This window comes from Carcharhinus amblyrhynchos, chromosome 19 (assembly GCF_965287045.1).
Source record: "Carcharhinus amblyrhynchos chromosome 19, sCarAmb.v2.hapA, whole genome shotgun sequence".
In the NCBI taxonomy this organism is placed as follows: domain Eukaryota; kingdom Metazoa; phylum Chordata; class Chondrichthyes; order Carcharhiniformes; family Carcharhinidae; genus Carcharhinus; species Carcharhinus amblyrhynchos.
Window position 1 is genome coordinate 25,838,323 of NC_137342.1, and position 27,785 is coordinate 25,866,107.

Below are 27,785 nucleotides of genomic sequence, written 5' to 3' on the forward strand. Positions count from 1 at the left end.
GTCTCAAATTTACCTCACTACCTGATACCCCTTATTCCTTTTCTCATCAGAAATATATTGATCTCCTTCTTGAAACCATTTAATGGTTCAGACTCCACCATGCTAAAGGGCAGCGAGTTCCACAAATTCACAACCCTCTGCAAGAAGTAGTTGCTCCTTATCTTAATTTTACATCTACTGCCTCTCAGCCTGACCTCTTGTTCTAGATTGCCCTACAAGGGGAAGCATTTGTTCTGTGTTTACTTTATCAACCCCTTGATCAGATTCCCCCATCATCCTTCTAAACTGCAGCTGATATAAGCCCAAACTGTTTAATCTCTCTCCTCATACATCAACTCTCTCATCCTCAGGATCAAACTGGTAAACCTCCTTTGAACTGCCTCCAATGCCATCACATTCTTCCTCAAATAAGACCAAAACTGCACATAGTATTCCAAATGTGGTCTCACTGACACCTTATACAATTGCCACAACACCTCTCTACTTACATACGCCAGTCCTTTTGCAATAAATATTAACACTCCAGTGTGTCATCTGATCCAGTCCTAGTTTCACTTTGGCATCTGAGCAGAACACAGCACACATAGCTCTGCTGCTTCAGGCTTCTATACATGTAGATCTCTTTTCAAGTGCCTAGTCTCAATAACTGAATCCACAATGTGTTTACCCATCCCTCATATCATTAGCAAACCATAACACCATTTACTGCAACATCCTAGTGAACATGTCTAAGCACAAACCCAGTTAATAAACTTTCACTGCTTGTGAAAACCGACTAGTTCTTCTGTTGTTTCTCCAGTATATCAAATAATACAATAGACATTCTTATGAGAGGAGGAATAATACAATTAAAAACTGTGGCCCCTCCTTGTATCCTCATAGATTTCTATGATTCCCCACTGTTCCATCTTGGTCCAGTTCAATTATCTTCATCTTCAAACGCTCAATACTTGACTTCCCATATGCATCGTCATGGTGGATTAACTGGTAATGTGTAAAATTTATTGTGCAATCCTCATTTGGGCATTATTATCTCTGCAGCACTTTGATTTGATTTCCCAATAGCAATGTGCAGTTTCCAGCTGCACACTTCAACATGTTATTTAAAAATTTCAAGTCTCCGGCTGTCTGGAACGAATTCACATTCTGCACTCTCCATCTGCTTTTCTCTTCAACTAAATACTTTAGATTAATTTTAGCTTTAAATGTTTTTTTTCACTTTTCAATAACTTTTCTTCATGTTCAGGCTCCTGCTATTTTTAATCTCCCACTTCCCTGGAAAACTTAAAATAAGTTAGCTGCTCCAGCTGGGGTTACATAGAAAACATAGAAACAGAAACGTAGAAACACAGGAGATGGGAGCAGAAGGAGGCCATTTGGCCTTGCAAGCCTGCTCTGCCATTCATTTCGATCATGGCTGATCATCCAACTCAATAGCCTAACCCTGCTTTCTTCCTATAACCTTTGATCCCATTTACTCCAAGTGCTATATCCAGCCACCTCTTGAATACATTCAACATTTTGGCATCAGCTACTTCCTGTGGTAATGAACTCCACAGGCTCACCACTCCTTGGTGAACAAATGTTTCCTCACCTCCATCCAAAGTGGCCTACCCTGAATCCTCAGATTGTGGCCCCTGGTTCTGGACTTCCCCACCATCGGGAATATCCTCCCTCTATCTACCCTGTCTAGTTCTGTTATAATTTTATAAGTTTCTATGCGATTTCCCCTCATTCATCTGAACTCCAGCGAAAACAATCCTAATCTAATCAATCTCTCCTCATACATCAGTCCCACCATCCCCAGAATCAGCCTGGTAAACTTTCACTGCACTCCCTCAAGAGCAAGAACATCCTTCCTTAGTTACCCTTCGTCTTTCCATCTGAGGCTTCCAGCCACCGTTCCTCAGCTTGTTGATGGCCAGAAATAGTTGTCAGTTTAAAACTGGTATTGTGCTTGATCTTAATTTACACATTATCTCCCCGCTCTCCTGTATTGCAAACAACTTTTTTTTAAATTCCATATTAATATATTCCCACCATGCTAGCAGTGAATCTCGCACAAAACATAGACCTCAAGATTTAGACCATTTTTTTAACCTCGTTGTCTCTTTCTGTATCTCTTTCTGCCCCACTCCAACTGTAGCCAAAATGAAGATATCATCTCAGTCTGGATTTCTTAGCTCCAGACATCAGTGCAGCCTTTGACAAAACACAATAAGAGGTTGGGAACTCTGCAGCAAGTAACTCACCCTGACTCCCCAAAGCCTGCCCACAATACAAGACATAAGTTGGGAGTGTGATGAAATACCCTCCACTTGCCTGGGTGAGTGCACGGCACCTTTAATGTTAGGAAGGAACAACTCCACTCCACCTTTTGTTCTGCTCCTGACCCCTGTCCAACATCTCCTTCCTTCTCTTTTCAGCCCTTCTCCTCTCCCACTTACCTTTCTCCATGTCTTTCTGTCTCTCCCCTTCTCACCTTCCCTCTCCTTATGCCCTCCCTCAGCTCTCGATATTCTCTCTACCTATCTGCTGTGTCCAATAAACAGGGTTTAAAGGGTTATAATCAACTCAATATAGCGATACAAACCTATACATTGTTTTAGAACAATAAGTCCATTTATAATTTCGAAAACAACTAACATTAATGTAGTATTCTTTAAATGCCGAAAGATATCGCTGTGCACATGTATAAACATGCATACTGTAGTACAGTCTAAATTGCACACTGTAGATTTTGGGGATTTTTGTAAAGAATTTTTCTTTAAATAGTGTCTGTCTCATTATTTAATTATTTTATGTGATGTGTTCTGCAACTTGGAAAGGAAGATAAACCGAGAGACAACCTTCATTTGTCTTGCTTTAGGGACTTTTTGGTTGGTGCCGAAGGGTGTAACTCATTGCCAGAAACAAACTTCCCTCCAATTAGCAAGCCTGGCTATTGACAAAACTGCAGGCAGATTAATCCCTCATAAATCTCAGTTTGGTGCTTGGGGCTGTTTTTCAATGAAAGATAATTCTCCTCTGGCAAAAGCCAGTTGCAAACTTTAGTGGATGAGTTATGTGAAGGGATAAATCTTTTCCATTAAAGGCCACACAGGAGGCATCTGCTTTTCATTTAAGCAGTAATAAACAAACTTCAAAATATAACTTGTATGATTCATTGAGCTGGTTATTCATCTGCTAGCAATTTTTCAAAGGGATGCCACCAGGGTATACCATTTTAAAATATTTTAAGCAAAACAAGACCAAAAGAGAGATAAGGTGATGAGAATGCCAAACTGCCTCTTTGAATGAAAATGTTGCTATAGCTGCAGAAAGGATTATTCGGAGAAATTGATACAAAGATTGTTGACTTCTGGTTTCCATAGAAAGTATTCAAAATAACCTGCCGCAAGCTGTTTAAGAGTAAACAAAAGTTGGAAGCAAGGTAGAACAAAGAACAAAGAAAATTACAGCACAGGAACAGGCTGTTCAGCCCTCCAAGCCTGCACCGACCATGCTGCCCAACTGCTCTAAAACCCCCTACGCTTTATTCCCAACCTACTCATGATACCCCTTAAAAGTCACAACCGTATCCGCTTCCACTACCTCTCCCGGCAACAAGTTCCAGGCACCCACTCCTTTCCATGTAAAAAACCTGTCTCGTACATCTCCTTTAAACCTAGTGATGATCAGCGTGGGCCGAAGCTTTGTATATATTTTTTTAATGCAGTGGTGTATGAAGATTATTACCAAATGTTCCGGCAGTTCATTGATCCAGCCAACAGTATAATTGCAACAACCACTATCATGCAACTTAAAATAAATACACTATGCAAAGTCCATTGTCAGAAACCATTGATCCGAGTGATGCAGGAATAAATGGTGGTTATTTACCGTATATGAAACTAAAAGCTCAGATAATCATTCACTTCTAAGGTTATTTCTGTACATCAAAGTACCACAACACTGACCAAAGCTAGATATTAGGCATTCGGTCTCGGCTCAAATGGTTGATTTTTCAGATGGCTGCCAAGATGGGACAGGAGGATGATGAGGCCACAGTTTCACACCCCCAAGCAACATGCTGGTTTGCTGACCTTTTCTCACCTCTGGGCCATTTTGGAATAGACTAGCTCGAGAGTGGTGGTGAAGCTACCCACTCCAATTGGTGAGTAGCCAACTCAGCCATTGAAGGCCACTCTGCCAATTTTTGCAGTCGGCATGCAGGCTCCCACTGAAGCCAGATCATGGTTGAGGGGATGTGGGCAGCAGAGTTAAGGGGCAGCACTGTCTCGCCTGCAAGGAAAATCCCCAACCCCTCATCTGGCACAGCCCTGGGATCACAGCTGTGACCACTGGCCATCCAGTGGAGGGGTTACATTTGCACAGTGATGACCTGGCAACTGTGACCTCTCCGTATTTAATGTTCTTGAGAGGACACCTTCATCTTGAGGCATCCTCGGTTTCACCCGCTTATATCATCAGCTGCTACCTGTGACAGTGTGACCGCTCATCTATCAGTGCAGCTGAGCCTCCTAATAGCTCTCTGGCCTCAAGAGTCTGCCCACTGCCCTTGGCTGGACGGAGCTCCCAAAGTTAGTCCTCCAGAATCACTCCTAAGGTCCCACCATCAATATTTCATCCCAGCACTGGAATGGGGATCCTGGAATGAAAATCTAGCCCAAAGGTCCCCTTGTGCCAAAAAGTTCAAAACAGTCAAATCTGAAACAGTTGGTAACAGATATTATGGCTGTGCTCATTTAACTATTACCGCTGGTCCAATTTCCTTATATTTCCTGGTTACGGAATGATAAAGTGAATTCTCTAGTTATAATAGCAATAAGTACTTTGCTGCATTGTTGGAGCTGCTGTCTTTGGATGAGATGTTAAACTGAAGCTCCCAGCAGCTGGCTTGAAAGCTGTAAAAGATTATGTGAAACCAGTTCAAAAAAAGAGGAAAACATTTATTTAAAGTTTATTTTGTTCGTCACAAGTAGGCTTACATTAACACTGTATTGAAGTTACTGTGAAAGTTCCCAAGAGGGAGAGTATCCCCAGTGTCCAGGCCAAAATGTATTCTCCAAGCAACAGCGCTAAAATAGATTGACTGGTCGTTATTGCATTGCTGATCATGGAAGTTTGCTATATGCAAATTGACTTCAAGAGTTCCTGCATTACAACATTTACAAGTGATGTGATTGCATCATTCTGTGATCTACTGATATGCTCCTGTGTAGTACTTATTTGTTTTGCATTATTATTGCAATATAACCTGCATAGAGGTTGAAAAGAAAACTGGTTCAATCAGAACAGCTATCTGAATGTTCACTTTATGATAAAAAAAAGTAATTGATTTATTCTGGCCTCATTTCATCAAGATCTATGCTCGTTCTACTGGGAAAGATTGAAGAAGAGCTCATGCAAAAGTCATTAATATCTGCTTCAAATCACAGAGAGACATCATTGTTATAAAAGTCGTGCTCGCACAAGGAGATACAGGGCAGTTTTGATCAACCGTAAGATTAAGATGCTTGGATTGGTTGCTGGGCAGTTGGTGCTCCTTAACCTGGGAAAGTACTTAAATCAGATTGAAGATGTGCAGCATTGCGTAAAGTGGCCTATTTGGCTTAGCTTGAATACACAACCTTCGTTCTTTCACTTAAAAGCAATAGGATTAAAAGTTATATCCAGATCCTTCTGCATGGTTTCATGGTTGAACATCATGAAATGTGACATTTCCCATTGGCCCCTTTACAAAATGAATTGTAAAAAATATCCCTTTGTGGGTCCAGTGGGTCCACTTGCACCTTCCTGCAAGAACCTTCAACTGTGTGTACTAGCCACAGTTCACAGGTCAAGAAAACATCTGTCTAGGAAAAATTAGTTACACCTGCTCTAACTTTCTTTGGGCTGACAGAAGTGAATGACTTTCATAGAATAGAATAGAATCCATACAGTGCAGAAGAGGCCATTCAGCCCATCATGTCTGCACCGACTGTCTAACCAAGTATCTTAGACAGGCTATCTCCCCCACCCTATCTCACCTAACCCCACACATATATCATGGCTAATCCCCCTAACCTACACATTTTGGGACACTAAGGGGTGATTTATCATGACCAACCCATCTAACCTGCACATTTTTGAAGTGTGGGAGGAAACCCATGTAGACACAGGGAGAACGTGTAAATTCCACACAGACTGTAACCCAAGGCTGGAATTGAACCTGGATCCCTGACACTATGAGGCAGCAGTGCAAATCACTGTGCCCACACTGACTTCCTTGTGTTTCTGAGGCTGGTTATCAACTTATTACAATCTACTAATCTACTACAAAATAGAATCACATCATCCCATCCCTAAATACATGCCATACATTTGTTCAAATTAAAATCCATATCCCATCCTGTTTAATTGTGTTCAAATCATCTCTCAGGAGATTTAGAACACAATTAGAAAAATCAATCATCCCACACAGGAGCTTACTTCCTGCCGACTGAACAGAAAGAATTGTCCCACAAGCTGGTTGAGCACAAACACTTGACAACAGGAACGTGAGGCCCAAGCTAACCACAGCTCTTGCAAGTGTGTGTGGCAAAGAAAAGGGGAAAAGGGAGATGGAGGGCAAAAGAAATATAAAACTTCAACAAAGATGTGCAGGTTAGGTGGATTGGCCAGGGTAAATTACCCCTTAATGTTAGGGGGACCAGCAAGGTAAATATGTGGGGTTACGGGGATAGGGTCTGGGTGGGATTGTTGTTGGTTCAGACTTGATGGGTTGAATGGTCTCCTGCTGCACTGTAGGGATTCTATGATTCCATGGAACTGAATCATTAGCGGTCAATGGACAATGGGGATCTGGATTGTCTCGCTTTCTATAAGCAAAATTTCATGCTAAGTGAGTCTGTTACCATAGATAAATAATCAGGAAATTTAGTTAAAGAAAATCTCTTACTTTGGTCGTAAAAGATGCATTCTTGCTGTAATGATTTATTATTTGATCACTGTGTAAACAGCGGCAGTCAATTACATTCCTTCGCACTGTCCAGATGAAGTAGGGAATTTCTTTTGTTATCATGTTTGACTGGAATAAGATGATACATCTAATCATTAAATTATTAGCCTACAATAAACATATAAAAATACCAGCAAGAATGCTTAACCTGCACTTATTTGCAACACAGCAATATGCAATGGTCCAACGGTGCACTAGTTTGCAAATAAATCTCAAAAACATATGATTGATAAAAGGGCCCAACATTTCCACAGACCATGTACATTCCACCTCACCCGGACTCAAATCCTATTATTTAAATAAAAGTAAATTACTGTGCATACTGGAAACTGAAACAAAAACAGAAAATGCTGGAAAATCTCAGCAGGTCTGATAGCAACTGTGAAAAGAGAACAGAGGTAATGTTCTGAGTCTGGATGACCCTTCTTCAAAGCCACAATGAAGAGTCATCCAGACTCAAAATGTTGGCTCTATTCTCTCTCCACAGATGTTGTCAGTCCTGCTGAGATTTTCTTGCTTTTTCTCTTTTTGTTCCTATTATTTAATGTCTCTTTCAACTTTTCCACACCTGGACAGTGCGTAGGTCAGACTTTCATCTGATTTAGTAGTTAATTGTTCCTTGTAAAGGTCATTAGTCTTTTGGCAGGAGTTCATAGCTTGAAATGCTTTACACCACCATCAAGTACAGTCACATTCACACAGACAGACTAAGGGGCAGTTTAGTGTGGCCAATCTACCTTCCTCACATGTCTATAGAATGCGTGAGCACCTGGAGGAAACGCACACAGAAGACCCCAGGCCAGAATTGAACCTGGATTCTGGTGTGCTGTGAGACAGCAGTGCTAACCACTGTGCTGCCCATTATTTAATGTAGTATTTATTATTAAGTTCAAATGGTAACTCACTAGATGACAGAGCCTTGGCATGTAACCCCCACTGGGAATAAATGACTGGCACGATTTGGCAGGCACACAATTTGTGCACCAGATGATGATACAATTGGTCTCTGCCCTTTTTGGTCAATTGCTAGATTCTACCAGTAGATTCCACCATCTGATTCATGCAGCCATTCCCTTCCTTGCTAAGTTAGGATAAAGAGATGGGGCAGGTTGGGATGGTATCAATACCAAAAAGTCCTTGCAGTCCTGCCTCAGATACCCCCAATGCAATGCACACCTGAAGGCCTTTATCATCTGTCCAAGGGAGCAAAGGTTAATTGCCACATCATGTCTTCCATCTTTCTGACTTACAAACACAAGAATCTCAAGTTCCAATTCTGCAGTATTTACTAAGAATTGTAAATGCATGTGTGGTTTAGACCTTTGAAATATCTAAATGAAAGCATTCAGCCTTCCTTATTAGATTAAAGTGACTCTCTTCGCCTGACTTTTATGAATACATTAACCTGGATTGTCCTTTTCCCAATGCTTTGACTTTGTCCTGACCTGGGTCTATTTCTCTGGGTTGTGGGTGGAGATAAGGGGGGGGGGGGGGGGGGGGTGGTGGTGGTGGTGGTCACATTGTATGCTGGGAAGGCCCTTGACATCTAGCACCCACCTTTACAATCAGTGGGGATTCTAACAGTCCTTCCTGCAACACCCAAAGAAGTAGAGGAAGCCAGGCTAAAGGAGCACTGGGCCCCGGAAATTGGAGAGGCATTTGAAATACATTATTTTAGATTGAGCCAACGTCCAATCCGGTGAAGGGGAACCTGGCCTAAAAGGAGGGAGAGGTGCCCAGTTTAGGTCCTCTCCCCTCAGAACGGTCTTTGGGAATCTTCCATTTCTGCCCTAAGCTGGCAGTCTGTGTGGGAAGTAGAACCAAGTACAGAGAAGAGAAAGTATACATAAATATATGTGGCAGAATGCAAAATCAACACAAGGACATGATCATAAGTCTCTTCATTTTTTTCCACCTGTACTGGGACACAATAGTGGTTGAAAATGCAAGTCATTGTTTCACAACACTCAGCGTGGGAAACTATCATGTTGTCGCACCCATTTGAAATGCATCCATTTTACGGATGGAAAAGAGCGCTAACAATGGTTAATTTTTCAGGGTTACATTGTCTGCTTCAAGATACCGGAGAAACAAGATCCAATGGTGCATTGGACTCCAATCATTTTCCGATATTTAAGGTGGTCATCCAAAACAGGGTCTTCAACATGCCAATAAAAGGCTTAATGCATGCATTAGAGCCCCTCTGGAAAATTGGAATGTTCAAGGGATAATTTTCCTGCCGTACTTTCCTAACACGTAATGTCACCAAACAGGTAAATTCATTAATTCTGTCTTTGATATAGAGCCGAGAGGAACGGAAGTTGGAGCTTTCCAAGTCTGTAAGTTTGCATAAAGTGTACTTCCTAATTGGTGGGAGCTTTGTAAGGCAATACAAGCACTTTGTAATGCCAACAAGTGCAATTTAACCAGCTTTTCCATGATGCACACATTGTAAAATAGCATTGGGTTCATTAGCAGAGGGAAGAGAGTTATTCCACAGTCAAAAAAGTTTCTAGAATATGAGTCCATGAAAGGCATTTTTGTATAAAGGGTGCAACGGGATGCAGGAGTACAATATCAAAGATAGGAGTCTTGGCTGCGTTGAAGAGCAGAATGATCTTGGGGTCCGGGTCCATAGGATTCTTAAATCAGCCTCGCAGGTGGAGGATGTGGTCAAGGCGGCGTATGGTGTACTGGCCTTCATTAACCGAGGGATTGAGTTTAGGAGTCGTGAGGCAATACTGCAACTTTATAAGACCCTTGTCAGACCCCACTTGGAGTACTGTGCGCAGTTCTGGTCGCCTCACTACAGGAAGGATGTGGAAGCTATTGAGAGGGTGCAGAGGAGATTTACAAGGATGTTGCCTGGACTGGGGGGCATGCCTTGTGAAGATAGGTTGAGGGAGCTGGGACTCTTCTCCCTGGAGAGACGAAGGTTGAGAGGTGACCTGATAGAGGTTTATAAAATGTTGAGAGGAACAGATAGGGTGGATTCTCGGAGGCTATTTCCCAGGGCTGAAATGGTCACTACGAGACAACACAGGTTTAAGGTGCTGGGAAGCAAGTACAGAGGAGATGTTAGGGGAAAGTTTTTCACTCAGAGGGTGGTGAGTGAGTGGAATCAGCTGCCATCAGGGTGGTAGAGGCGAACTCGCTGGGGTCTTTTAAAAGGTTTCTGGATGAGTATATGGGATCTAATGGCATTGCAAGTTATAGATAGTTCTATGGCTTGGTAGGTATAGATGTGATCAGAGCAACTTGTGGGCCAAAGGGCCTGTTTGTGCTGTAGTGTTCTATGTTCTATATCACAGGAGAGCTGTTACAATAAATAACTTGTCACATCACAGGGAGCAAATCACCTTTTCATCCCTTCTAAACTTGAAAACCTTTTCCTAGTATTGAAAAGATTTTATTTAATAGTTTCATCTAGATAGCAGCATAAAATATTGTTAAACAGGTCGTATCTTTATCATACCACTAAATGATGGATGTTGTTTCTATAACTGAAGTTAAAATGGGATTCCTCCTCATCTTGAAGCTTCAAAGACTCATCATCTAATATAAAAACATGAAATAAATTAGTGGAATTCTTAACATGAAGGCATCTCGAGTTACAATTGTCTTAATTGCGAATGGCTCACTAACTGGTTATTTTTCCTCCATTCCTAACTCTATATTTGCCTTTGCTGCTGAGCTGGCATGCAGGGAATTCTGAAAGTATAATGTATGGAATTTCCATCACTAACATTAGGAGACTATTTAACATTAAGAGACTCTCTTTTTGGACAGCACAGTGGGTTAGCACTGCTGCCTCACAGTGCCACGGACCCAGGTTCAATTCCAGCCTTGGGGGACTGTCTGCATGGAGTCTGCACGTTGTCACCATGTCTCCTTGGGTTTCCTCCAGGTGCTCCGGGGATTTCCCCAAACAATCCAACAGTATTTAAATATTAAACATTTCAATTATGTTGCAAGCCTGTTCTTGTTTCCATAGATATGTTGCAATTTCAGTAATAATCCTTCTTGCTGTTCATACGGGGCAGCATGGAGACACAATGGTTAGCACTGCTGCCTCACAGCGCCAGGGGCCTGGGTTCGATTCCTGGCTTGGGTCACTGTCTGAATGGAGTTTGCATGTTCTCACCATGTCTGCTTGGGTTTCCCCTGAGCACTCCAGTTTCCCCCCCCAAAGTCCAAAAGACATGCTGGTTAGGTGCATTGGCCATGCTAAATTCTCCCTCGGTGTACTCGAACAGGTGCCAGAGTGTGCTGACTAGGGGATTTTCACAATCGCTTTATTACGGTGTTAACGTAAGCCTAGTTATGACACCAATAAATAAAATTTATGATACTATTTACAAAAAGTAGAGAATACAGGTATCTGAACCAACAATGTTTGCAGATTTCTATCAGTTCCTCAAAAGAAATTCATTTAATGATATACGGGAATGATACCATCCTGGTGCAGTTCACTTTCCAGGAATGGTACATCCATAAACAAAAACTCCCACACCATAAAAAGCATTCTTACTACCAGCAATGCTTGCTTTGTCTGTGTGGAGTTTACATGTTCACCTCGTGTCTGTGTGGATTTCCTCCAGGTGCTCCGGTTTCGTCCCACAGACTGAAAGACGTGCTGGTTAGATGCATTGGCCGTGCTTAATTATCCCTGAGTGTACCCGAACAGGTGCCAGATTGCGGCGACTAGGGGATTTTCACAGTAACTTCATTGCAGTGTTAATTTAAGCCTACTTGTGACCAATAAATGAACTTTACTTTGTAGCAAACGGATTATATATCAAACCACTCCAATGTATCAAAGGGACTTTGAAAAACTTTTAATAGCTTTTTTTTGGTGAAAGAATGTTTGCTGCTGAAACAATATCACCAGGCATCTCTGCTTACAAACACCAGGGAGAAGAACATACCTATCATTTTATGGGGATAATAAAATCCCTTTAATGGTGCTAAACGGGAGATGTATGCTGCCGCAAACCTCTGCATTACAAGTAAATATAACAATAAAATGTTGGCATTATGTTTTTATTGATTATCAATATATTGCAAAAGAATCTGGGACAGAGAAAATCCCCCATCAATGGTCTGATTTGTCACATCCTAACAATAAATGTGTTCCACACTTGTTTTTGATTTGGTTTGATTTCTTGTTGTCACACATATTGGGATACAGTGAAAAGTATTGTTTTGTGCTTGCTACACAAAGCAATGTTGTTCATAGAGTACATAGAGAAGAAGAAAGGAGCGAGTGCAGAATGTAGTGTTAAAGTTATAGCTAAGGTGTAGAAAAAGATCTTCCCCCTACTAATAACCAATGAACCACGATGCATTCGGAATAAAGTGGATGAGCTGGTGGCGCAGATCAGCACAAATGGATATGATCTGGTGGCCATTACAGAGACGTGGCTGCAAGGTGACAGGGACTGGGAGCTGAATGTCCAGGGGTATCAAGTGTTTAGGAAGGATAGGCGGGAGGAAAAAGGGGGGGGGGCGTAGCTCTGCTGATTAAGGATAGCATCAGGGTGGTAGCAAGGGATGATATAGGAACCAAAGAGCAGAAAGTGGAATCGTTGTGGGTGGAGATTAGGAACAGCAAAGGGAGGAAGACGCTGGTGGGTGTCATCTATAGGCCCCCGACTAATGATCTGGAGGTGGGGCGGGCTGTTAACGCGCAAATAAGTGCGGCGTGCAGGAATGGAACGGCGATAATTACGGGGGATTTCAATCTACATATTGATTGGTCGACCCATGTTGGACACAGTGGGCTCGAGGAGGAGTTCTTGGAATGCTGCCGGGATAGTTTCCTCGAACAGTGTGTGTTGGAGCTGACGAGGGAGCGAGCTATCTTGGATCTGGTGTTATGTAATGAGGCGGGTAGAATTAGGGACCTTGTGGTGAAGGATCCTCTTGGGGAGAGTGATCATTGTATGGTAGAGTTTCTGGTACAGATGGAGGAGGGGAAAGTGTGTTCCCGGACACGCGTACTTTGTTTGAACAGAGGGGAGTACAGTAGGATGAGAGAAGAATTGGCGAATGTTGACTGGGGGAGCGCGTTGGAAGGTAGGTCTGCTGAGGAACAGTGGAGGATCTTTAAGGAGATCTTTCTTGGTGCTCAGCAGAAATTTATTCCGATGGTTAAAAAGGACCGTAGGAGGAGAGGTAATAAGCCGTGGATAACGAAGGAGGTGAAGGAAAGTATTAAATTAAAAGCGGAGGCGTTTAGAGTAGCTAAGAGTAGTGGGCGAGAAGAGGATTGGAGAGGTTTAAATGTCAACAAAGATTGACAAAGAAGTTGATAAAGAAGGGTAGGAGAAACTATGAAGCTGGGCTAGCGCTTAATATAAAAAAGGATAGCAAGAGTTTTTATAAATATATAAAAAGGAAGAAGCTGGCTAGGGTGAACGTTGGACCCTTAGAGGATGAGGGGGGGGGGGACTTAGTGGTAGGGGATGGGGAAATGGCTGAGGTCTTGAATAACTTTTTTGTTTCGGTCTTCACAGAGGAGGACGTGAATAATTTGCTGGGTGTTGGCGATGGAAAGGCGGTAGGACTGGAGGGTCTCAATGACATTATTGTTACTAGAGAGGCGGTGCTCGACAGACTGGAGGGACTGATTGTGGACAAGTCCCCAGGACCAGATGGAATGCATCCAAGGGTTCTGAAAGAAATGGCGGAGGTGATAGTGGATGCCTTGGTAGTTATTTTCCAGACATCGCTGGATTCCGGGGAAGTGCCGGAAGATTGGAAAGCGGCTAATGTTACGCCGTTGTTTAAGAAGGGTGGCAGGCAAAAGGCAGGGAATTATAGGCCGGTTAGTTTAACGTCTGTTGTAGGTAAAATGTTAGAATCCGTCATCAAGGAGGAAATAGCGAGGCATCTTGAGGGGAATTGCTTGATAGAGCAGACGCAGCATGGTTTCATTAAGGGGAAGTCGTGTCTGACAAATCTATTGGAGTTCTATGAGCATGTGTCTAGGGCGGTGGATAGAGGAGAGCTGGTGGATGTGGTCTTTCTTGATTTTCAGAAGGCGTTTGACAAGGTACCTCACAAGAGGTTATTGCAGAAGGTAAGGGGGCATGGAGTTGGGGGTAGGGTGTTAGCGTGGATAGAGGATTGGCTGTCAAATAGGAGGCAGAGAGTGGGGGTTAATGGGTGCTATTCGGATTGGCGGTTGGTGACTAGTGGAGTGCCCCAGGGGTCGGTGCTGGGGCCTCAGCTATTTATATAGATGATCTGGAGGAGGAAACCGAGTGTATGGTGTCGAAATTTGCTGATGACACCAAGATTGGTGGAATGGCAAATTGCGCAGAGGGTGTGGAGAGTCTGCAGAAGGATCTAGATAGGCTGGGCGAATGGGCCAGGAACTGGCAAATGGAATTTAATGTTGGCAAGTGTGAGGTGGTCCACTTTGGTAGGAAGAATGGTAGGAAGGACTATTACTTACGTGGCGAAAAACTGCAGCAGACAACGGTGCAGAGGGACCTCGGGGTCCTTGTGCATGAGTCGCAAAAACCCAGCCTGCAGGTGCAGCAGGTGGTCAGGAAGGCGAATGGGATGCTGGCCTTCATAGCGAGGGGGATTGAATATAAAAGTAGGGAGGTCTTGCTGCAGCTGTATAGGGCATTGGTGAGGCCGCAGCTGGAGTACTGTGTGCAGTTTTGGGCGCCGTACTTATGCAAGGATATTTTGGCCTTGGAGGGAGTGCAGAGGAGGTTTACTAGGCTGATACTGGAGTTGAGGGGGTTGAGCTATGAGGAGAGGCTGAATAAACTAGGCTTGTACTTGTTAGAGTTTAGAAGAATGAGGGGAGATCTCATTGAGACATATAAGATGATGAATGGGATGGATAGGATAGAGGTGGAGAGACTCTTCCCGCTCAGAAAGGACAGTAGGACTAGGGGGCACAGCCTCAAGATAAAGGGGGGGTGGTTTAGAACGGAGTTGAGGAGGAACTTCTTCACTCAAAGGGTGGTGAATCTCTGGAATTCTCTGCCCGTTGAAGTGGTGGAGGCTGCCTCGCTAAATATTTTTAAGACGCGGGTTGATGGGTTTTTGATAAGCGAGGGGATTATGGGTTATGGGGAGAGGGCGGGAATGTGGAACTGAGCCATGACAGATCAGCCATGATCTTATTGAATGGTGGGGCAGGCTCGAAGGGCTAGATGGCCTACTCCTGCTCCTATTTCTTACGTTCTTATTATGTTCTTATGTCAAGTGAATGGATTTTCCATCCAGAGAGATATGGGAAGGCCTGACGCTGGGCATTCCCAGGATGGTAACCATCCTGGCTTGCTCCTCACAATTTTGTGTGCCTGTTTGGCCGACAACAAGACTGAGGTTGAATGAAGTGATGATATCTCCCTGGTAAGTGGAGAAATTGGCTTTAGGGTCGAACATAGCAAGCCATTCAGTTCAAGGGCAACTCGGGATGGACAATAAATGCTGGCCTCATCAATAACACTCATGCCCCCCAAATGAATAAAGAGAAAGAAGGTGTTGTGTTGCATGATCCCAAATTACTGACCACTTAACCAGAATGCATTATGAAGGTTTCTATTTGCCGCTTTTCATTTTACAAGATGAAAAGTGTGTCAGAGCTCAGCTTGCCAGAGGAAGGGAGAGTTAGTCAGGGGTGAGTCAATTAGCTCTGTTGGCTGGACAGCTGGTTTGTGATGCAGAATGACACCAACAGCATAGGTTCATAATCCTGTACCATCTGAGGTTACACCCTCAGGTCCTGCCTTCTCAACCTCGCCCCTCACCTGAGGTGTGGTGACCCTCAGGTTAAGTCAGCTCTCCCTGTCAAAGATGGGAACAGCCTATGATCATCTGAGACTATGGTGACTTCAGCTTTATTATCTTACCATGGAAGCGAGTTGTATTATTACTAGACTATTAATCCAGAAACTCAGCTAATATTCTGAGGACCCTTCATTTAGGGAAGGAAATCTGCCGTCCTTACCTGGTCTGGCCTACATGCGACTCCATACCTTCTCAACTGCCTTCCAAGGGCAATGAGGAATGGCAATAAATGCTGGCCAGCTAGCGATGCCCATGTCCCATGAACAAATAAAAAAAACCTGTCCTGATCAGTCATTGGAATCCAATCCTACAAGTCATGTGTACATTTGCTGACCCACAAAACTCAGATATAAACAATTCTTCAAATCATCAAAGAGTGCATCATCTTGCATCAGCACAAATACAGCAAAACTCATTATGCGAAAATTCAGAAATTCTATGTTTTTTTGTTACAGGTGCATTTTCGTATGAAGGCTAAATCAACAAACAATAAGAATCTTTTGGCATATAATACAGAATCTTTCACCAGATAGTTAAATTTCCAGTACACCTCCAAGAAATCTTTACAAGTATTAATTGTGACTCTTCCTTGAAGCAAGGCTGTGGTTGTCTAGAGCCACGTAGTGGTAGCATGTGGATTCACACCTGAACTCTTCTATATGTTGAGTTTCCAATCTTAGCCACAAATATTTCACTGCTGGGCTAAATGTTTCTCTGCAGCAGGGGGAAGAAAACTGAAGACAGAGGTGCTTCAGAGAGCTCTTCCACAGATCCCCATGATGTGTTTCAGGCTGATAGGCCACGATTTAACAGCCGCATTAGCAGTGGACGCAATTCCCATAATGACCCCTAAATCTCACAAGGTGCTAAAAACATGATTATTGATGGCAACATTTTGGTTTGTGATCATCCCGGCCTCCCTCCAATGATGTGATCAGGTTCATGTCCAGGAAGGCATGAGTCTGATTTGTATGCATTATCATCTCATTGGCAGGCATCATGTGGCACATTCTGTCCTCAGTGTACCTTTTCAACCACCCAGCGTAACATTACTCTTTGCAAAATGGGAACCTGACCTCCAGGAGGGAGGCTGGAGGTGACTGTGCTTGTCACCACGATTCACCAAGTGGAGAAAGGATACCCGATAGCTCTAGGGAGCTAGGGGGGAACCAAGAAAAAGGTAGCTGTCGGGGGTCTGTGATTGGCCTTGTGGGTCCGTAAGTCCATTCAGAGAGGCTCCTTAAGGCCATTTATTTGGGTCTGTGAGTCAGGCCAGGGGGTAAGCCTGGAAGTTAGGATGGGGGGTGCTCTGTAAGTCCATTCACACGAAGAACATTGCTATTTGATTTTTTTTGTATGTTATGCGACTTATACAAGACAGAAATGGCAATAGGCTGCAATGAAATTCATTACAGATTCTTCCCTTATTCCTACCTGCTTGACTATCCTGTTTCTCATCATGCCTTGTTAATTGTTTTGTAACCCACTTCCTAATGTTCAGGCGATTGACGTGCGAATTAACTGCAAAAATTATGTTAATTTAAGAGTTAGTTGGCAGAAGTAGCAAACACATCTGCATCATGTGACATTTCAAAATGGCAAAAGTTACAATCAATAGTTTGGCTCAAAATTGCAGAAGTCCAAAAGTTCCAATTTGCATAGAATCATAGAGGTTTACAGCATGGAAACAGACCCTTCAGTCCAACTTGTCCATGTCACCCTTTTTTTTTAAACCTCTAAGCTAGTCCCAATTGCCCGCATTTGCCCATATCCCTCTATACCCATCTTACCCATGTAACTGTCTAAATGCTTTTTAAAAGACAAAATTGTACCTGCCTCTACAACTACCTCTGGCAGCTTGTTCCACACACTCACCACTCTCTGGACCCTTTTGTATCTCTCCCTTCTTATTGCGAAGCTTCTTTTCTCATTAGTTTCAGGTGGGCAGGTTACTTGTCCAATTGTAGACCCACTTTGGAATTGCATAGGAATGGTCCTTATGTATCAATGAGATACCTGCCTCTCACCCCTCACACTGATTTTTCTGTTCCTAGCCACCGTTTTCCATTCAAGCAGTGAATGGTCATCTGTTGGAAACCTCCAGCATTGTGACTAAAAGGTTAATCAGACCAATTTTGATTTTGCATTGTGTTAATATTGGCCTTTAGATCGATTAGTTTTTTTTTAACCTGAGAAGTATGATTGTTAAACTGTGTTATCCTAAAATAGCTGCCAGTGTATTAAGATGATGACCACTGAACGCTTGAAGCGAGTCTGACACTCCAGCTGTTCTTGCATATTCTGCGACACACTAAGAGTAAATCTTGAAATTTCACATGATTTCCAGCAGATCCTGCAATAAAAATGAGGTCAAAGTAATTGAAGTGATTGGTGACAAGAGGGAAGCCAGGTCCAAAGGGAATACTTATTAAAGGATCGGGGGTTGCAATGTTCTATCCCCTACTCTGCACTTGCAATCCCTTCAAGTGCCCAATTGTGATTTGTCTGCTATACCATCCTCACCTCCAATTCTCTGCTCCAATTTCTTTAATGGTGGAAATATCTTTTCTGCCCAGCCCCTCTTTCTGAGGCTTGCTCTAATTACTGGGTAGTAGCCAATGATTGTGAAAATCTTCTTTTCCTGTGAAAATGAAAGAAGGAAAGGCTCCTAGTTGCACAGTGTCTCATCAAATCTCCCAGAAATCTGAAGTGCTCCACATGCATTAACTGATGCGGCAAGAGATGTGCATGCAAATAAGACATGTTGAATCGCAACTGAACTGGAGTTTGGAGAAGAAGCTTGGATTTTCCTGTGCGGAACAATGCTGAAATGTGGTAAATGGATTCCCGTACCAGTGCTGACCCTGGTTTGATTTCCATAGTCAATATCATTATCAGGGGGACAGCAGGCATTGTAAAGATATTTCACTGATATCTCATCTCTATAGGGGCAGGAAGCCACATGTTGCTGGAGTTCTGCTACAGCTTGAAAAGGAACCAGAAAACAAGGTTTTATTGTGCGAACAAGGCATACATTTCAGAGTGCGGGAATGTCAAAGAGGCAGGTCACAGGGTTCCTAGATTATAAATTCCAGTGTTGGAGGTGCTCCAGCAGTGAATAGGGGGAAGGCTGTAGGATGGACAGATGGTGGGCCCCCAGAAGATCAGTGCAGAGCAGTGAAGGGAAAGGCCAGGGCCATCTGAGGTAATACCACCATTCAGCATATGGTCCCTCAGTCTTGTTGACTGCACCTATGGCTAGTGGTGGTGTAGACTCTAATTTAGTTCCATCACAAGGCTAACCAGAAATCGCTTCCACTCTTATTGAGTATTAACTTGTGAATCCTTCCAAAATACGCCAATGGCATATTTTGGAAGGATTCACAAGTTAATACTCAATCTTTCTGGGCATGTTGTGAACGCACCATCAAGTGGGACTGGGACTCAAACCCAGCTCAGAGGCAGGGAAACTACTCACGGTGTCACAAGACCTCCTCTTGTTTAACTTAAGTCACTGAATTCTATGGTTTAGGCAATTTGCCGCTACCTGGACTGCTTTATTTGCGAGAAATTTGACCTGTTCCAATCTCTGCTCAGCTGAACATTTTGAGATATTTTCTGTCGACAAAGATAAAAAGACTTATTGTACTGAATATAGCTTCCTAGGCTGAAATATTACTATCGACACAGACCAGCAATAAGAAGTGGATTAGTCATGACAACAAACCTGTAGATCTTTATTTTTATAAAAAAGGAGAGTAATAAAAAATTTTCGCGGGTGACATAAATAAGTAAAAGCTTGCATCAAAATTATTCTCCTTTTTTATGAAAATAAAGATCTACAGGTTGTCCTTTCTGTAGGACAAAACCTGCAAGAAATCAAATAATTCAGGCGAGACTCCTGAAGAACATCCGGTCAGCGAGAACTGCAGCTGGCATGGCAAGAAATGGAGCAGAGATTTTCAGATGTTTGGCTTTTTTTTTATTAGTGTCACCAGTAGGCTCATATTAACACTGCAATGAAGTTACTGTGAAAATCTCCTAGTTGCCACACTCCAGCACCTATTCGGGTACACTGAGGGAGAATTTAACATGGCCAATGCACCTAACCAGCACATCTTTCGGACAGCGGGAGGAAACTCGAGCACCCGGAGGAAACCCATGCAGACATAGGGAGAACATGCAGATTCTGTACAGACAGTGACCCAAGCTGGGAATCGAACCCCGGTCTCTGGAGCTGTGAGGGAGCAGTGCTAATCACTACGCCTTCCATCTTTCCCGACTTGAATGAAATTTTATGGAAGAACCTGGAGGTGTCAGCAAACCTCCCCATCCTGTGGTCTACTGAGGCTCTTAAGTTACCAATTAATAGATGCCTAGGCCTCATCCTATTCTCACCACACTTTTGCGCAGGGCAGGGAATGGGCTTACACCAAGCGAGTCGCCTGGCAGATTTAGCTGCGCAGGATGGGCTAAGGGGGACCAGGTCCCCTGTGCTCATTGGAAGCACCACCCCCTTCTAATATCACATGTCCTCCTTTACCCTCCCACTCTGGCATATCAAACCCACCCCTCCCCCCAAACTCCCCCTTCGACAGAGTCTAGCAAGCTGACCCAGTGAAATCCTTCCCCTCCCCACTTAGCCTGTTCTTCAGCTCCAGGGACAATTTCCATTGGCAGTCCCAACAGTGCCCACCAACAATGAAAGAAAGGCAGTGATATATTTCCAAGTCAGGATGGTGATTGCCTTGGAGGGGGACCTGCAGGATGCGGCATTCCCAGGTATCTGCTGTGCTTGTCCTTCGAGATGGTAGTGGTATTGGGTTTGGAAGGTGCTGCCTAAGCTCCTGCAGTGCATCATGTAGATGGTCAACATGGCTGCCACTGTTTATCAATGGTGGCCATCCAATGGCCAGGGTTGGGGAGAGGGTGGGACAGGGGGGTATTGGGAGCAGGGATCATGATGACCTGCAAAATCTAGCCCTGAGACCCTGAGTTTAGAACCTGGTAGGAGCAGGGTATTTCAGGGGGTGTGTGTGGGGGGGTGATATATAAAAAGAGTGCGGGGGGGGTAGTGCTCTTGAAGGAGAGTCCAGGGGTGGGGCATCATCCACAGGGTGCAGAACTTGGGTGTGAACGCCCAATCTGAAAAGGAAAGACTTGAGGGTGGTGCCCACCAACTGCCCCCCTCCCCCAAACCCCACCACACCCACTTTCATGTTCAAGGTCTGAGCAGGGTGATCAGGCCTTGAACATGGCCCTCTCCTCGCTAGCCTCAAAATGGCAGGAATCAACCACTTCAGGGTTTAATCAGCTGTGCACATGTCTCACCCACCCCATGGAAGGTAATGCACAGGTCAGAGATAGGCAGGCAGGCCGCAGGAAGGCCATCCTAGAACATGAGATTGGCTCCCTGATTGAGGTAATAATTGCCTATCCTATCAGGGAGCTGAATTCTGATTTTGAAACCCTGAACCCGGGTCCCTGCCGCTGTGAAGCAGCAGTGCTAACCACTGTGCCACCATGCTGCCCAATACCACTTAATACAAGACAGGTAAAATAATGGATTAACTCAGCAGGATGTGGAAGAGAATGAGATTGGATTTGAGAAAAAATTAACAATGAACAAAGCAGGAGCTGAAGCAGATCCAGGCAGAACATACTGGAATGGCAGAAAATCTTTTCTTATTCTGACAATCTTATGTACCTGTGCTCCTTAGAAACTAAAGTTACAAATAAATCTACCTTCATTACTCCGAATGCTGTAAGTGAAAGTATTTGGTTGTCCACTGCCTGCAAGGAAACATATGCCAGATCACTATGTATATTTAGTAGCACAGAAACATAGAGAGATACTTATTCTCTATTAAATAAGCAAATAGTCATCCAAGATGTCTGATGGGACCAAACTGGAAAGTCAATAAATTAAATGGCCCAATTTTGTTCAGGTTTGAAATGTGTCATTTCTCATCTTGCAGTTTGTGTTTCCTCTTTCTAAATTTATTCATTTAAGTGTCAGCTTGGTTAAGAAAAAGTTATGGGATCAAACCCTTCAGTTCCCTTCTGTGCTCTGTAAAAGCAGTGAGGGTTTAATTCTGTGGTTGAAACCAATCATACTTTCCCCGTTGTGGGATCTGAACTGACTCTATTCTCCAGAGGTTACTAGACTCAACCCAAGACCTGGATTGGAACTGCATAAAGTACTTAAGAAATATTTTACAATGAACAAAGCATTTCATAGTACAGCACAGTACAGGCCCTTCAGCCCTCAATGTTGTGCCGAGCTATGTCTGAACCCAAGATCAAGGTATTCCACTCCCTATCATTCTGGTGTATTCCATGTGCCTATCCAATAACAGCTTGAAAGCTCCTAAAGTGTCCGACTCCACTATCACAGCAGGCAGTGCATTCCACACCCCAACCACTCTCTGTGTAAAGAATCTACCTCGGACATCCTCCCTATATCTCCCACCATGAACCTTATAGTTATGCCCCCTCTAACAGCTACATCCACCCAAGGAAATAGTCTCTGTCCACTCTATCAATCCCTCTCATCATCTTATAAACCTCTATTAAGTCACCTCTCATCCTCCTCCGCTCTAAAGAGAAAAGCCCCAGCTCCCTCAACCTTTCCTCATAAGACCTACCCTCCAAACCAGGCAGCATCCTGGTAAATCTCCTCTGCACTCTCTCCAATACTTCAACATCCTTCTTATAGTGAGGTGACCAGAACTGCACACAATATTCCAAATGTGGTCTCACCAAGGTCCTGTATAGTTGCAGCATAATTCCAGTGCCCCTTTACTTCATTCTTAACTTTAAAGATCTAATTTTCAGAATTTCAAGTAACCCATTCCTTACTGAGGCAAATTTTTCATGTTATGAACAAAATGAATGAAACAATTTCTTCTCTGCAATTCTATTCAGATTCAGCAGCATCCAAGTCTCTCCCGATAATCTGTTATTGCTTCTGTTTGTGCTCCAGTGAAACATCAGCTTTTTTAAAATTTGTGTCACAAGTTGCCTTACATTGACACTGCAAAGAAGTTACTGTGAAAATCCCCAAGTCTCCACACCAACCGGCACATGTTCAGGTACAAAGAGTGAGAATTTAGCATGGCCAATGCACCTAATCAGCACATCTTTCAGACTGTGGGAGGAAACCCATGTAGACATGGGCAGACTCCACACAGACAGTGACCCAAGCTGGGAATTGAACCCAGGTCCCTGCCACTGTGAAGCAGCAGTGCTAACCACTGTGCCACCATGCTGCCCAATACCACTTAACACAAAACAGGTAAAATAATGGATTAACTCAGCAGGACGTGGAAGAGAATGAGATTGGATTTGAGAAAAAATTAACAATGAACAAAGCAGGAGCTGAAGCAGGTCCAGACAGAACATACTGGAATGGCAGAAAATCTTTTCTTATTCTGACAATTTTATGTACCTGTGCTCCTTAGAAACTAAAGTTACAAATAAATATACCTTCGTTACTCCAAATGCTGTAAGTGAAAGTATTTCGTTGTCCATTGCCTGCAAGGAAACATATGCCAGATCACTATGTATATTTAGTAGCACAGAAACATAGAGAGATACTTATTCTCTATTAAATAAGCAAATAGTCATCCAAGATGTCTGGTTTCTCCACTAATCCCTCTAACCTACGCATCTCAGGACACTAAGGAGCAATTTTAGCATGGCCAATCAACCTAACCTGCACATCTTTGGACTGTAGGAGGAAACCAGAGCACCCGGAGAAAACCCACGCAGACGCGAGGAGAATGTGCAAACTCCACACAGATAGTGACCCAAGTCGAGAATCGAACCCAGGTCCCTGGAGCTGTGAAACAGCAGTGCTACCATACTGCCCTCAATATCTGGAATTAAGAATCTACCAATGGCCATAAAACAATTGTTGATTGTCAGAAAGACCCATCAGGTTCACTAACCTCTTTTAGGGAAGGAAATCTGCCGTCCTTACCTGATCTGGCCTAAATGTGACTCCAGAGCCACAGCAAAGTGACTCTCAACTGCTGTCAGGCAACTAGGGATGGGCAATAATGCTGGCCAGCCAGTGACACCCACATCCCATGAATGAATAAAAAAAGAGAGGTTTACCAGGATGTTGCCTGGTTTGGAGGATATGGACTATGAAGAAAGGTTGAACAAGTTTGGATTGTTTTCATTGGAGCATCAGAGGATGAAGGGGACCTGCTGCAAGTTTACAAGATTATGACAGGTTTGGATAGAGTGGAGAGTCAGAGTCTTTTTCCCAGGGTCAAAGAGCCAATTACTTGGTGGCATAGGTTGTAAGTGAGAGGGTGAGAGTTTAAAGAGATGTAAGGAGCAAGTCTTTTACACAGAGGGTGGTGAATGCTTGGAATACGCTTTTGGAGAAGGCGGTAGAAGAAGATTCTATAACAACGTTCAAGAGGCATCTGGGTAGATACATGAATAGGCAGGGAGTAGAGGGATATGGACCACACAGAAGCAAGAAAATATTAGATTAGAGAGGCATGTGTGTTAGCACAGACTTGATGGGCCAAAGGGTCTGTTCCTGTGCTGTGCTGTTCCTTGTTCTTTGTTCTATTGTAGTTTATTGCAAGGAAAGTAAGTAATCGAGATTATGCCCAATTCAATTACGTGCATCAAGCTTTGAGACTGTGATCCTGGGGATCTGCTGTTTTAACAATCCAATATCCAGCATCCACATGAAGGGTCTGAACTCAGCTAAACTACAGAATAACATGCACAAAGCTCTTCCTTTTGTCTGGCCCCAGCAATGACCTTAAATGCAACTCATAAACCTTATCTAGCTGCTCCAGAATTAATTTTTCATTTCTCAAGCAAATAATTATGAGATTTGACTGCATCAATTTGGTCCAAATTTGTGGTGCAATACAAGCACTTTGACATCTGGAGTGAAACTGCCTTGAGCTGGATTAACTAGGAAATTGCAGGAACAATGAACTTTATCTGGAAATAAATTTGCAAAATGACGTTAAGTTTTGTCATTTTTGGTCCAAAACATTCACTATAAACGATGCAAAAATCAAGTTTCTTACCTCGACGTGTGAATACTTTATATTTCTTGATGCTGTTAATTACCTAGTGTAGAGAAATATATCTGCAGTCAGAATGTCTGAGATTTCATAACAGGAAGAAGTACACATGAAGTAGGTGACCACAGATACAGTCGTGTAGTCCTCCTGTTAATGGATTAGTTATCCAGATGCCTGGACTAATAATCGATGGAATGTGAATTCAAATCCAATAGTTGCAGTTTGAGAATTTGGCTTATAAAATCTGGATCACTAAGACTTAAAGTCCCACTTAGTTCATTAACATCTTTTAGAGAAGGAAAACTGCAAATTTTACTCAGTCTGACCTATATGTACCTCCAGTCTCAGACCAACATGGTTGACTCTACCCTCTAAAGACATTTTTGTCGTGGACAAAAATTTGGGCCCTATAACTGCCTCATTTCTGGGCAAATAAAATAACCAATGGTGGGGTGGGTGGGGGAGGAACCCCTTTCTGACAGATCTCCTCTCAAGTGCTCCTTGAACATGCTAATCAGGAACTTAGTGCCTGTTTTCAAGTCTGATGCCAAATCTGGCAAATACTTGTTAGTGACTGCTATAAAACACTTCTATTAGCAATGAGGTGGTCCAGCATTGGACTGGGGTGGGCACAGAAAGAAGTCTCACGACACCAGGTTACAGTTTTAAAACAATTAGGAGCTCACCAGGATATCCAACCATGTATACATTATGTATTTCTTTTACTTGGCACAGCCATTACTACATGGTTAGTAAAATTAAAGCATTGTCTCTTGATCATTGGATAGCAGGCGAGCTGACAATTTTTCAAAGATGAAGCTTCTCAACCTACCTTAGAATCTTCATCAAACGTATTTTCCCTTTTGCTGCATTCAGGAATCACTGAATCTTTCTTGGGGAATTGCTGTCTGTTTTTTGCAAGACTTTCCTTTCTGTACATAGAGATTGCTATCATTACTGTAAAATAGTTATCATGTTGCGACATTCAGAATTTTAAATATTCGATTACAATCTGATCATTGGAGGCCAGAAATCATGGGCCATGTTTATGTTTGGCTTGCTAACCTGAGGAACACTATCTCCACCACATCACCAACATCCTAGACTTCCAGGCCATGTAAAGCTATGCAAAAAAAACTACCAAAACCGTTGGACTCATGATTAGGTCACAAAGAATAGGGTGAACTCAAAGAAAAGTCTCTGACATGAATGACAAACTTGGCTGCTTGTTTTAAACAACAGTTAAACTTTGCGCGGGGATTCCTCTGGTTAAAAGGTTTGGTGCACAGAATGCGCTTAAAACAGTTGCATTTTGCTAGCTAATATTTTATATAATTTATTATAGAATAGCCAATCATTTAACCAATTTTTAAGGATGCTGGACCAATCCTATTGTCAAAATCAGACTAGGTTTGTCTATTTTGCTATATGGCTTTTTAAACACTAAGTTATGATATCACAGAATCATCAGTGGCACAGAAAGAAAGAGGCCACTTGACCCATTGTGCCTGCACCAGAAACATATAACATGAATCTTGAGATAATCTGATGCCACATGGCATGTCGAGATTTATAATTATCATGTACATTGAGATTTAGCTATTTAAAAAGAACACTCTCAGTCAATTGCATATTACCAGATCCAAATTATTCTACATAATTATAGGAACCAATCTCACTAACTTTTCCGGCTAAATTATGTCATATGTAGATGCAGTGCACATTGATATAAATTTGAAGCTGATTGCTAGCTTTATCATGACAATGGTCAAGATTTGCAGGTCTGATTGACGCCAGTACCTATTGTAAATGGACTTTGTTACTTTAAAAGGGAGGTTGGAAAGAGATGCAGTGAGCTAAGCACTAGCTGCAGCAACCCAATCAGCCTTTGTACAATGTAAATAGTTACGCGTTGTTAGCCCTGCTCAACTTTGTACGTTGTAAATAGTTGACACCTTGTGACTATTTTCTTACACTATTACACCTCTGTACTACTGGTTGTCCCAACTTAAACAGGGAAGATGTCGATCGGTGGAAGCTGGGATGATGTGGGTACTAAAGGGGTTGTATGTCAGGAGCTCAGGAGTTCTGTCCAGGGTGTGGGCAGACACAGTAAAAAGTCTGACAGTCAGACTTTTTACTGTGTTTATCCCAGTCCAACACCGGCACATCCATATCATGTGGGCAGACATACAGCATGTAAGAGCTGCTCAGTATTATCAATGAACAGTTATTGTTGTTAGTCCCTGATCGCAACCCAGTACTTCCACAGCAAGTATGAAGTGCATTGTTTTAATTCTATGCCAATAACTACAAGGATTCACTTTTTGACTCAAAAACACACAATGCTGGAAAATCTTAGCAGGTCTGACAGCACTTGTGGAGTGAGAATAAAGCCGATACTTCCATTTCAGGTTACTCTTTGTCAGAGTTGATTCCTTTGAAGTGTAAACAATCCCCATCCACGACCACACTCACCCATCTGGCTAAACTTGTTCTCTCCCTCAACAACTTTTCCTTTAACTTGCCTCACTTCCTCCAAATAAACAGCTCTACCAGTTTTTTTTTTATTTTAAGTTTATTTATTAGCATCACAAGTAAGGCTTACATTAACACTGCAATGTAGTTACTGTAAAAATCCCCTAGTCGCCACACTCCGGCGCCTATCTGGGTACACTGAGGGAGGATTCAGCATGGCCAATGCATTTAAACAGCACCTCCCTCAGACTGTGGGAGGAAACCAGGGCACCTGGAGGAAAGTATTGCAGACAAGGGCGGGGGGAGGAGGTAGAACTTGCAGACTCCACACAGACAGTGGCCCAATCGAACTCAGGTCCCTGGTGCTGTGAGGCAGCAGTGCTGACCACTATGGAATATGTGTAACATTCCTTGCCCCA

At 43.0% G+C, this 27,785-nt stretch overlaps 1 protein-coding gene across 1 annotated transcript in view; it reads right to left on the reverse strand.

Moving 5' to 3' along the window:
• The window catches only part of LOC145355607 (protein monoglycylase TTLL8-like), a 71,518-nt gene extending 45,645 nt beyond the window's left edge, over positions 1 to 25,873 (reverse strand). Inside the window, exons 1-7 of the mRNA XM_080207854.1 lie at positions 25,721 to 25,873; positions 24,892 to 24,934; positions 19,371 to 19,441; positions 18,347 to 18,464; positions 17,258 to 17,344; positions 10,479 to 10,558; positions 6,944 to 7,072 (exon numbers count right to left, since the gene is read on the reverse strand). Of these exons, the coding sequence (XP_080063980.1) occupies positions 6,944 to 7,072; positions 10,479 to 10,558; positions 17,258 to 17,344; positions 18,347 to 18,464; positions 19,371 to 19,441; positions 24,892 to 24,934; positions 25,721 to 25,873 (681 nt within the window). The remainder of the gene's footprint in view (positions 1 to 6,943; positions 7,073 to 10,478; positions 10,559 to 17,257; positions 17,345 to 18,346; positions 18,465 to 19,370; positions 19,442 to 24,891; positions 24,935 to 25,720) is intronic.
• Between the last annotated feature and the right edge of the window lie 1,912 nt (positions 25,874 to 27,785).